The 13,275-nt window shown below is 37.3% G+C and overlaps 1 protein-coding gene across 9 annotated transcripts in view; it reads right to left on the reverse strand.

Moving 5' to 3' along the window:
- ADGRL3 (adhesion G protein-coupled receptor L3) overlaps window positions 1–13,275 on the reverse strand; it is a 585,975-nt gene that overhangs the window by 116,422 nt on the left and 456,278 nt on the right. For all 9 annotated transcript variants that reach the window (XM_060090762.1, XM_060090753.1, XM_060090744.1 and 6 more), the window contains 4 exons: window positions 9,242–9,425; window positions 8,179–8,301; window positions 2,789–2,997; window positions 1,911–2,087 (listed from right to left, as the gene is read on the reverse strand). In XM_060090762.1, coding sequence (XP_059946745.1) covers window positions 1,911–2,087; window positions 2,789–2,997; window positions 8,179–8,301; window positions 9,242–9,425 — 693 coding nt within the window. The remainder of the gene's footprint in view (window positions 1–1,910; window positions 2,088–2,788; window positions 2,998–8,178; window positions 8,302–9,241; window positions 9,426–13,275) is intronic.

Below are 13,275 nucleotides of genomic sequence, written 5' to 3' on the forward strand. Positions count from 1 at the left end.
CAGAATGCTGGAATCTAGTGATATCTCTGGCAAATCAGGAGAAAGTTACATTTATTGACAGCCTATGGTGTAGCAGGCAACATGTCAATACCTTTCCTCAGGTGTTTGAAAATTGTTAGTAAAAAAAAAAATGAAGGAAGTACTGAATGAATAGCAGAGGTAACACAGATGATAGAAAAGGCTACTCAGTACACAGGTAGAACCCTGGAGTGAAGACCCACTCATTAGGGCACCACAGCTTAATAGCAATAGCAACAAGACTACTCAGCTAACTCTTCTTGCTCTCATCAAGCAAAATTCTCGAATATAATTTTGTTTCCTTTATAGATTTTCCTGTGGAGTTAGGAAGTGATAACTAGCAAGCACAAATATCTGTTCTAACTGGCTGTTGCATATCTCACTGTGCATGAATAAATTAGCATTCATTTTTAGACATTAGTCTAATGTAAGTTTGGTTGATTTGTTTCCTTTTGGACTTCCAGGGATGATCATTCTGCTTGTTTTTCGTTTTTTCAAGTGCCAAAATCATGTGGTGTGATCAAGATGGGAATGACCCAGGCAATTGCAAGAGATTGTGATACAAGAAACCCAGGGCATGCTTACTGTATGACTGACTGTCAAAGGAAAATATTGACTTCCACCTATTTTTATCTCTTGTTGACACACAGTAATGGTCACAGTCGAGATGCTTGCGTGATGGACTGGGTAGAGATTGTTATGCATGAACTGAGCAAAAAATTATTTTTTTGTGGTTGCTTGAAATATGATCCATTTTTCTGTGTTTGAATTTATTCCCTAAACTGAAAAGATAGAATCCTAGAGCCATACGAATACATTCCAGGTTTAAACCTAACATTTGTTAGTGCAGCCAATCTTACTAAGCTTGATCAATGCGTGAAGCTCTGACAAATTACGGTTTGTAGTCCTTTAAAGATCAAACTTGACTGCGTTGACACAGCTAAGGTAATTTATTCCTAAGGTCCTGAGTGGGCTTGGATTTGGTCTCCCTCTAAGATACCTGCATCATCTCTAAGTTCAACAGAGTCAAAGAAAATTTTGGATGAAATTATTGGATAAATGGTATCAGGTGGATAAAACCTTTGCCATGGTTTTCATATTTTAAAATGTATTGGACAGTGATACTTCCTCTATTTTTATTGACATCAGGAAGATGAGAATTCACAAGTATATAATTTCTTGTTACTAACCCAGCTATCAATTTCTATAACCAAGCTAATAATCCCTTTGTATTTTTATGTCCTAAGTATATCTGAAATCTAAATCCTCTTCCTGCCTTCCAAGACTACCAGTCACTTGGCAACAGACTGATGCAGCCAAGTTAGCCATGTTTCTGATTGTGGAAACAACCTATCACTTAGATTTTTCCTTAGAATAGTGTCTTCTTGAATGGACAGAATGATTACCTTATGTTAGAATTTGCCAGGCTCTATGTATTACAATGCTTTGTGTACTGTGTTTAACAGCTATTTTCCCAATACTCATTTTGAGAGTATTTAATCCCATGCATGGCTCCTTAGTCTTCAGCCTACTAGATCCCAGGTTTCTAACCCTATCACGCTGGCCTTTGGTGCTGGGGTCCTACCTTGCCCTGTTCATGAGGATATGGTTTGATATTTACTCACACAAAATAAAAGCAGGGAAGAATAGGGGAAGTTTTCTTAGCAAAATTTTATTTTATAAGCAAATTTCAATTTTACGACCTATACTGATAATAGAAAAAAAGGGTTCTTTGACTCATCAATAGGATATGGTTTGAACAACAGAGAGTTCTTGAATAGAATTACTGTGGAAGTAGAAATACACTCAAGTTGGACATGGAGTTAGGACTTTTTACAGTTAATGTCTTAACTGTATGCTAAGCCATTTTTATTTTATGGTATGTATCTTACCTTAACTTCCACATGTGCCATCAGTACTGCAAAATTCGTTAGGTGGTTACAAGAGCATGTAGTATGTGTCTTATTTGTTGTCAGGAGCCGACAGCCTTGGGTTGACCAATACCCTGTCATTGTGCGCTTGGAATAGCTCCAAAATGAACAGTTAGGATTGAAGTTTTCCTCAGACTGCTACAGGAAAAAAACATCAACAAAGCCAATAACTACTTTTTCATCATGTAAATTAGGTAGGCATTTTCTTTACATCTAACACAACTTCACACTATGTTTCAATTTTTGTGGAGAGGTCTACCAGAGTTTTCATATTAAGTGGGGCTTATCAATTCTAAGCAAATTTGAATATATGTTGTTATTTAATCCCCCTGATTAGAGGTGACTTCATTTTTCAAAAGTAATATTGAAGGAATACTAGTATCATTGTCTCAGAATCACATCAATTAATTTATACTGCAAAGCAAAGAATTGCTCTATACAATGAACTTCTGATAGTATGGTTTTAAAAAATCTTTGTTCAATTTACAATACAATCCTTGCATATACATAAAAATATATCTACACACAAAGACATAACTACTTGTAACATCAGTTGAGCTATGCTGAGTTCCACTGAACATATTGCTAGCTCTTTTTAATTATAGAGAAGCATTTATAAATCCATCTATGAATGTTGTTACCTTAAGTATATATACATATACAAGAATTATTCTCCTCTCTCATTTTGGAAAAAGAAATCACTAATCATTTTATAGACAACGAATTGCTATATGTCAAAAAATAGGGAAAAAGAAAAAGAAAATTAAGACACTTCATGCTCTTGTTATAACAAATATAGATAATGTGGACAAAAAACTTCACATGCCATTTTTTTTTACCTTAATATGTTTAACAGTGAACACCACAGGATCAGCCAAATAAACCTTATTACTGAATTCTTTGTTTATTGCTGCTGTAATAACTGGGGAATTGACGATAACAGAATGATTGGTGGACATAGCCTCTGTTCCCAACTTCATGCTGGCATTCTCCGTGGACAAATAAGGACCCAAGTTGTTATACAGGACAAAGGCCACTCTGATCTCTCCTAAAATAAGTACATATAAATTGGGAAGAAACTGATTAGCTTGTACATCCCACTTAAATTAGAGAGTTCTAATTAGATTGTAATCAAATCTGTATAATATATATATTCACAACAAAATTCAAATATTCGTTTCAACCAAAGTGCCAAGTCATTAATGAGGAAAGTCAAATGATACTGAAACAACTACATATCAGTATTTTTTTAAAAAAATGAACTTCAATCCCTAACTCATTCTATACTCAGAACTTAATTCAAGATGGATCACAGTCCTAAATATAGAAATCAGAACCAGAGAGTCTCTGGAACAAAATATAGGATACATTTGTGATCTTGGGAAGGCAAAGATGCCTTGGATAGGACTCAGAAAACACTAACCATAAAATAAAAAATGGTAAACTAAACTTTATCAAAATTGAAACTTTGTGCCTATCAAAATACAACATTAAAAAAATGAATAGGCAAGCTACAAACTAGGAAATATATATATATATACATATGACTCCAATATATAAAGCATTTCTGCTACTCAACAGTAAAATTATAAATAACATACTAAAATAGCAAAAGACATAAAAACACACTTTAAAAATAGATATATAAAAAGCTAAATGGGACTTCCCTGGTGGCACATTGGTTAAGAATCTGCCTGCCAATGCAGGGGACATGGGTTCGAGCCCTGGTCCAGGAAGATCCCACATGCCGTGCAGCAACTAAGCCTGTGCACCACAACTACTGAGCCTGCGTGCCACAACTACTGAAGCCTGCATGCCTAGAACCCGTGCTCTGCAACAAGAGAAGCCACTGCAATGAGAAGCCCGCATGCGACAATGAAGAGTAGCCACAACTAGAGAAAGCCCACGTGAAGCAACAAAGACACCACACAGCCAAAAATAAGGATATAAACAAATTAATTTAAAAAAAAGCTAATAGACACATAAAAATTAACATCATTAGTAATTAGGGAAATAAAAATTAAAATCATATTGAGACACCATTTCATACCCACTAGGATCTCTGAAATCCACACTATAAAATACTAGCCACACTAATGTTAGTAAAAATGTGGAACAAATGAAATTCTGCATACTACTGGTGAGAGTGTAAAATGGTTCAACTACTTGGAAAAATGTTTGGCAATTTCTTACAAAGTTAAATATATATCTACCCTTCCTAGATACAAGAAAATATATATCCACAAAGAAAAATGGTTGTATAAGAATGTTTATAACATCCTTATCCACAACAGCTCCAAACTAGAAACAACTCAAAAATCTATCAATAGGAGAGTAAATAAATTATGGCTTATTAAAATAATAGAGTTACTATACATCAATAAAGAACAAACTAATGATAGATGGAGCATGATGACTGAATCACAAAAATATTATACTGAGATAAAGAATACAGACAGAAAGAGTACATACTGTATGACTCCAGTTACATGAAGTCTAAGAACAGGTAAAATTTGTCTTTAGAAATAGTAAGGAGAAGAAAGTAGTTCATCAGGTGGGGAGATGGGGTGAGAAGAGTGAAAAGAGGTATCAGGACATTTTCTGGGTAATACATGAGATTTTCATCTTAGTTTATGTGATATCACAGAAGAATGTACAACTGTCAAATTCATCAAGCTAAACAGAAGATATGTGCATTTTATTTTATGCAAATTATATCTCAATTACAATCAAAACAAAACAAAGACTCAAAATCTTTACCTGTGGTTGCCAAGGGGGAGAGGGTGTGAGGGAGGGATTGATTGGGAGTTTGGGATTAGCAGATGCAAACTATTATATATAGAATGGGTAAACAAGGTCTTACTGTATAGCACAGGGAACTATATTCAATATCCTGTGATTAACCATAATGGAAAAGAATATAAAAAGAATGTATATATGTATAACTGAATCACTTTGCTGTACAGCAGAAATTAACACAGTATTGTAAATCAACTATACTTCAATAAAATAAATTTAAAAAATCTTTATCTGTCTTAAAATTCAATTATCATGCTCTTTTAAGATCACTATCTCCATACCTCCTTCTACCTTATTTTTTCCCCTTATGGCAATCTTTTACAAGTAATCCTCTGTAAAGTTAACCTTCTTTTAGGATGTTTTTAAAATTTTGTGTCACTTCCTTTCTTAAAATAAGTCAAGCCCTATGTTTTACTTCCAGTATAAATTCATTTTGGTGGATCCCCAAGAGACAGGAACTGCACTGACCACTGTGGTAACTAAGACGAGGAAGTCACAGTCCTTATCCCTGAATGTTAGAGTCAAGTGGGAATAAAGACAATAAATTTTTTTCCTCCATTTTTTTGAGGAGGAAGGGAGCTGTCTTGCTCTTGCTCTCATGGAGATCATCTTCTAGAGAAAGAGTCAGACAATAAGCAGGCAACTTAAAAATAATAATAATTAATAATAATATAATTTCATATAATGGTAAGTAAATAAATGCTATGAAGAAGTGCTGGCAGAAATGGCTAATGGGAAAATAGTGGTTGGGAAAGAGTAGTCCACCTTCGAGGAGATAGGAAAAGCTTTCCTAAAGGGTTAAGATTTATAATGAGCAGTGAATGATAGAGAAGTTTCTATAAAAAGAAATATAAAATATGCATTCCAGAAGAAAGAAAATGCAAACATCTGATGAAGGAACACTCTTGGTGTGTTCAAGGAATAGAATCAAGACTGAATTAGGGAACCCTGTGCACTGTAGATAAAAATATAATTGATATAGCCACTATGGAAAATAGTATGGAGAGTCCTCAAAAAATTAAAAATAGAACTGCCATATGATCAGCAGTTCTACTTCTGCATATTTATCTGAAGCAAACAGAAACACTGACTTGAAAAAATCTATGCAGCCTCATTTTCATTGCAGAATTATTTATAATAGCCAAGACATGGAAACAACCTAAATGTCTACTGATGGATGAATGGATAAAGAAAATGTTATATGTATAATTATACACAGAGATATAAAATGGGGAATGGAATATTATTCAGCCATAAAAAGGGAAATTTTGCCATTTGCTATAACCTGATGGACCTTGAGGGCATTATGCTAAATGAAATAAGTCAGATAAAGATAAATATCTCACTTACATGTGGAATTTTAAAAACAAACAAACAAACAAATAAAGAAAACAGACTGCTAATTGCTAGAGGTGAGGGGTGGGAGTAGGCAAAATGGGGGAAGAAGGTAAAATGTAAAAACTTCCATTTATAAAATAAACAAGTCATGGGGATGTAATGTGTGGCATGGTGACTATAGTTAATATTGGGTTGGTCAAAAAGTTCATTTGGAGTTTTCTATAACACCTTACGGAAAAACTCGAACGAACTTTTTGGCCAACCCAATAATACTGTGTTGTCTATTATGAGAGTTGATATAAGAGTACATCTTAAAAGTTTTCCTCTAAAAAAAAAAATATGTAACTATGTATGGTGATGGATGTTAACTAGACTTATTGGGGTGATCATTTCACAATATATAGAAATATCAAGTCATTATGTTGTACACCTGAAACAAACATAATGTTATATGTCAATTATATCTCAATTAAAAAAAAAAGAATCAAGACTAGACTGTCTGGATCACAGAGAGCATGCTAAAAACAGACGTGAGGTAGAGCAGCTGAGGCAGGAAGGAAGTGGACCGGGGAACATGTGGTAGGCCTGTTAAGTCACTTGATTTCATTCTAAGCATAAGTGGAGGTGAACTGGTCAGACTCATGTTTCAGGAAGAACACTTTGTCAACAGAATATACTGTTGTGGGGCAAGAGTCAAAGAAGGGAAACCAGTTAGGAAGCTAATGCAGGAATCTGATTTCGTGTTATAGAAAATCTTTTTGCACACTCATGTATATAAAACTGATGACTAATAAGGACCTGCTGTATAAAAAAATAAATTAAATAAAATTCAAAAGTTTAAATAAATAAATAAATAAATGAGTAAAAAAAAAAAAGGAAAATCTTATTGCTGCCTCAAAACTCACATAGTCAATTTAGCAACATAGTACTATTTATAAATTCAGTCATAAGATTTCCAACACTTATAAAGAATTTTGTTCTGCTGGTAACAAACATAATTTGTTTTTCTTGATATTATTTAACAGTCTCTTCTTTTTTCAAAACTATTTACCTTGTAATATGAAAAATCAGCTTTCAGTTGGTTGCTACAACCTGAAGTCATCTTCCTATCACCTAACAGGTTAAAGGATCTCACTTCCTTAGCAAAAAAAAATGTTTAAAAAATTTTAGGGACTTCCCTAAAGTGGCGTGGTGGTTAAGAATCTGCCTACCAATGCAGGGAACAAGGGTTCGAGCCCTGGTCTGGGAAGATCACACATGCCGCGGAGCAACTAAGCCCGTGTGCCACAACTACTGAGCCCGCAAGCCACGACTACTGAAGCCTGCACGCCTAGAGCCTGTGCTCTGCAACAAGAGAAGCCACTGCAATGAGAAGCCCGTGCACTGCAATGAAGAGTAGCCCCCATTCACAGCAACTAGAGAAAGCCCACGTGAGGAAATGAAGTCCCAATTCAGTCAAAATATAAATAAAGAAAATTAAAAAAAAACAATATTAGTGAGGCTTCAGACATACTTTCTCTGTGGGATTATTTATTTACTTAATTTTAATCATATTCAATGAATATAACCTAGTACTAAATCGATCGATACCTACCAGTTCCATTTCCCAAAAGCATCTCCTTACATTTATATTTTTCATATGCTTTGCAAAGGAAAAGCATAGAAACACCCTCAAAAAGAAGTTAATAAAGAAAAACATATAATTTTAAAATTACAAGTAGAATTTCCATTTGAAATGTTAGAAACAAAATCTGTCAACTCGGTGAGAGTTACTCCTTTTAAGGAAAAAAGTCAGAACATCTGGATTTTGTTGTTTATTAATTTCCCTTACATTCAAGTTTCTGATATTTTTCTACAACTAAAAATTAACAACAATTTCCAAATCTAACTGAGAATTTTGTAGAGCAAATATCATTCCAATATTGTTGGTGCAGGAGCTAAGAAAGAGGAGGAAGAGGAGGTGAAGAAAGAGAACAGTGGAGTGAGAGGAGAGGAGAGATTTTAGATAGCAGATCTAAAATTTGAAGCCAAGATGCAATGAATTAATGACAAGTTCAATTCCATCAAGCTTAATAAATAAATTCTAACCTACCATTTCGGCCATTTTGTTTTAGAGTATTTGCAGAGAGCTGGATAGTGCTTCCATGACCCATGTTTTCTGGAAACTTTAGGTCTTCTAAGTTTCCTTCAGTGCTCAGCCTTGCAACCTCCAATTCTATTAATGGCAAAGACATATCAGTGGTCATTGAGAAACATGACAAATTTAAGATAATCTCCTAATTATTGAAATATTTCTGAAATCAAAACACTGGAATTAATGTTCTGTTTGCCATACTTTATAGTACGTCAGTCTTCTATTTAGAAGTTTTTTTAGTGTTTTAATTTTTTTCAAAATAAAGCAAATAAAAGCTATTAAAATCAGGTAGATAAGAATACAAGGATATCAATTACAAAGCCTAGACTTTAAAACTCAAGCTCAAATCCTTACAATTTGCCATTGACTATAAGTTTACTTTCAAAATGTTATCTTTATTTTATGAAATAAGTGAAAATCCTTTTATAATCTAGAGCTGTACTATTATGTCAATATTGACTTATCTTTAAATGTAATAAGTTTGAAATAGCTTTATCAAATGTTCTGAAATAAAACTGTCAGCTACATCCTTAGACACATTAAAAATAGATTTATACTCTTTATGAGCCAATAACACAATTATCAAAAATTGTTTTAACACCTTCATGTAAATGACTGGCTTCTTTATAGTTTATAATTCAGAGACATTCTTATTATAACTGAAGGGACCCCTAAGGATAAAATTTTAAATACTACTGTACATACATAGATACACACATACATAAAAACTGGAAAAAAAAAATACACGGACTTCATTGTAAGTGATCTCAGGCTAATATATTCAATATTGGAATGTCCTTAGGAGGATACATACATGATTATGAGGATACTTCTAAGCTAATGACAGGTGATACCCTCCTAATTATAGAAAAAGGATAACTTATCTCCACTGAAATAAAGTATCACTCATAATATCTGGTCCGCTATAGATGATACTTTTTTCTTTTCCCTCTCCTGCTGAACAAGATGATAGTTTTTTCTTGTCCCTCTCTGGCCCTTCTGTAGAACAAAGGCCACTTACGAATATTGTCTGTGTTCTCCCTGACGATGTCAGTCTTCAAAAGGTTATCAGCCAGCACAAAAGCACTTTCCTCCACAGTGTCAAGCAACATGGTGGCTGCACGTAGTTGATCACTTGTAGTCAGGTCTCTCCAGGCATTCAAGGCTTGTGGCTGGAGGAGGTTGTTAACTGTCTCGACCATTGCCTACGAAAGGATGAACAGAATGACTGAGGTCTCTAGTGAACCCACAGGGCTGTGAGAAATCCAGGCATACATGTTGCCCAGCAAGTAAGGATCAGTGGTGTGCATGAGTTCAGTATTGTCCCAGCCTCCCCTGTGACCTGCTGCAGTGGAAGCATTCATTAGTTTGCTCTGTAAAACCCTAGCTGAGACTTTGCAAGGCAACAGGAAAAGCTTCTTTTGTTCTGAAAGACAACAAATAGATCCATGGTTGCTACTTAAAATCAATAGCAAAGGCTTCAATAAGACTATAATTACATAGTTAAATTATTTGGTTGGTGAACTGTTGGCAAGTAATTTAAACTAATACTTTTATCACATCACCACACAAAAGAATGATTTTCTCTATACATCACCATAAAACTAGATGCTAAACATAACAGAAATCAAAAGGATGACTATAGACAGGACAATACAAGAATCTGTCGCCTTCGCCTATAGGTTGAGGATTTTGAGCAAACCAATTTTTTTTTCTTAGTCAGCTAGTAAAATGTCAGGATAGGGAAAATATCAAAGCATACATACTCTCAGGGGCTTTGGATGTGTTATGTGTGGAGAAAAACCTTCATGCTCTTTATTACTAGGGAGGGGAATAAACAGTTGGAACTTGCTACCTATGGCCCTCAGGTGTTTTTCCTTAAAAAAAAAAACAGCAGTAGGTACACTCACACATAGAGATAAGGCACCACGTTTCTCTTTGCTTCATCCAAAAGAATCATCTTTCTAGTTACAATTTATATATTTCCTGTGGTTAGCTCAATACTCCAGGTTACAAGAAAAGACAGTTCTTCCAATAAGGTCTTCTTAAGGTTTCACTCAAACATAGAGAATTGCAAAACAGGAAAATACAACACCGGCATGTTTGAAAGTGATCATCCTTGAACCTGTTGATTATCAAATATGCATCTAATCTGGAAATAAAGTTGAATAAACAGCCAACACAGGCAATTTCCAGGCAGCACATAGGTGTTTAGAAACAGGACTCACATTATTGACACATTGGCAGAGGGACAGGGAAAGACTGGAGAAATATCCATTACAGCTGCAGTGTTTTCTTCTGGCTGGTGTTTTCGTAGTAACTAAGTAACAACTGTTAAAAATTCAGCTTCATAATGAAACACCTTGGCTGCCAATTAACACCAGCTTCAAAAACTAATTTGCCTTTTGATAAAAATTGTTTTTCTTGATATTTTTCCCAGCTATTCCAAGTTCTGGCCAAAAACCAACATCACTGGACTTTTATGTAAAATAGTTCTACTTGCAACTTGAGTATTTTGCATCATTAAAAAAAAAAAAAACCTCTCGAGTTTAATGACTGGTCATTTTCACATAGTATGTTTAGCTCTGTCACTTGTTCTGGGTTTAAAGCATGACCTAGAAGCCAGACAAAAGCATTTCTGGATCACAACAATCTGATCTGCTTTTCAGGAAGTTCTCTATGGGATGATGCCAACAGGATATGGCAAAAAAAGGAGGTGCCAGATAGAAATCAAACAAAAAAATGTTTAGATATTTTCTGATGCCAAACAGAGGACACTGACCTCTTGAGTGTAAGGAAGTATTTTTTCTGGGATTAGATGATCCTCTGAATTCATTAGAAATGCTCTGAACCCCATATGAAACAGAAATTATGCCTGTGCTTTATGGAGCAGCCATTTTAACGTTAGTGAATAATCTTACATTGATTAATTTAAACCATACCTCAGGGAAAAATTTTTGGGAATAATGCAAAGTTTCTGTTATGCTCTTCATTGCTTTTAATGTTTTAAATTTTAAAAAGGCAAAAGGAGGAAAGAAAGAAAAGAAAAATGAAAAAGAAGCAACTATGGTCAACTCTGGGAATGTTCTAAATAGAAAACTGTTTACAACAGACTGCTTTAGCTAAAATACTGTCTTTAAATTGACAGCAAATAAATCAAACACACCCCATTATCTTAGTTTTGCAACTGAAAATGTATAAGGTGCAATATTTTTTCATAGTTATACATTTTGTATACATTTCAACAACTGCATCTTCCCAAATAAAATATAGTCTTGAGAGAAGTTTTCTATTAAAGGCCAAAGGGGGGACCCTGGGAAGATGGCGGAAGAGTAAGACGCGGAGATCACCTTCCTCCCCACAGATACATCAGAAATTCATCTACACGTGGAACAACTCCTACAGAACACCTACTGAACGCTGACAGAAGACCTCAGACCCCCCAAAAGGCAAGAAACTCCCCACATACCTGGATAGGGCAAAAGAAAAAAGAATAAACAGAGACAAAACGATAGGGACGGGACCTGCACCAGTGGGAGGGAGCCGTGAAGGAGGAAAGGTTTCCACACACTACAAGCCCCTTCGCGGGCGGAGACTGCAGGTGGCGGAGGGGAAAAGCTTCGGAGTAGCGGAGGAGAGCACAGCAACAGGGGTGTGGTGGGCAAAGCGGAGAGATTCCGGCACAGAGGATCGGTGCCCTCAGGCACACACCAGCCCGAGAGGCTTGTCTGCTTGGCCACCGGGGCGGGCGGGGCTGGGAGCTGAGGCTCGGGTATCGGCTTTCAGTCGGAGCGCAGGGAGAGGACTGGGGTTGGCGGCAGGAAGAGAGCCTGAAGGGGTTAGTGCACCACAGCTAGCCCGGAGGGAGTCCGGGGAAAGGGTCTGGAGCTACTGAAGAGGCAAGAGGCTTTTTCTTCCCTTTTGTTTCCTGGTGCGCGAGGAGAGGGCATTAAGAGGGCTGCTTTGGGAAGTGCCGGAGACGGGCGCGAGCAGCGGCTAAAGGCGCGGACCCCGGAGACGGGCGTGGGACGCTGGGGCTGCTGCTGCTGCCGCCGTTGCGGGGCCTGTGTGCGAGCGCGGGTCACTGTCCGCCCCGCCTTCCGGGGGACCTGTGCACCCCGCCACTGCCGGGGTCCCGGAACCCGCGGACGGCTTTCCCGGGAAAGCGCACGGAGCGCCTCGGTCTGGTGCAACGTCACGCCGGCCTCTGCCGCCGCAGGCCCGCCCCACACTGCGCGCCCCTCCCTCCCCTCTGCCTGAGTGAGCCAGAGCCCCCGAATCAGCGGCTCCTTTAAACCCGTCCTGTCTGAGCGAAGAACGGACGCCCTCCGGCAACCTACGCGCAGAGGCGGGGCCGGTCCAAGGCTGAGACCCGGGAGCTGTGAGAGCAGAGAAGAGACAGGGAAATCTCTCTGTGCAGCCTCGGAGGCAGCGGATTAAAGCTCCACGGTCCACTTGATGTGCCCTGCGTCTGTGGAGTGCATGAATAGACAGCGAATCATCCCAAATTGAGGAAGTGGACTTTGAGTACAAGATTTAAGACTTTCCCCCCTTTTCCTCTTTTTACAACGAATTATCCCAAATTAAGGAGGTGGACTTAGCAAGATTTCAGACTTCTCAACCTTTTCCTCTTTTTACAACGAAGTATCCCAAATTGAGGAGGTGGACTTGGAGAGCAAGATTTTTGATTTTTCCCCCTGCTCTCTTTTTGTGAATGTGTATGTGTATTCTTCTGTGTAAGATTCTCTCTGTATAGCTTTGCTTCCACCATATGTCCCAGGGTTCTATCGGTCCGTTTTTTTTTTTTTCAATAATTACTTTTAAATTTTAATAACGCTACTATATTTCATACTTTATGCTATTTTACTTTACCTGCTCTTTCTTTTTTTCCTACCTTCCCTTCCTCCCTCCCTCCCTCCCTCCGCCCCTCCTTTCCTTCTTTCTCTTTCATTCCTTCCTCCCTCCCTCCCTCCCTCCCTCCTGTCTTTCTTTCCTTCCGCCCTCCGTCCCTCCCTGCTTCCTTTCACTCTTTCTTTTTCTTTCCTTCCTCCCTCC

This window comes from Mesoplodon densirostris, chromosome 1, assembly GCF_025265405.1.
Source record: "Mesoplodon densirostris isolate mMesDen1 chromosome 1, mMesDen1 primary haplotype, whole genome shotgun sequence".
Taxonomy (NCBI): Eukaryota; Metazoa; Chordata; class Mammalia; order Artiodactyla; family Ziphiidae; genus Mesoplodon; species Mesoplodon densirostris.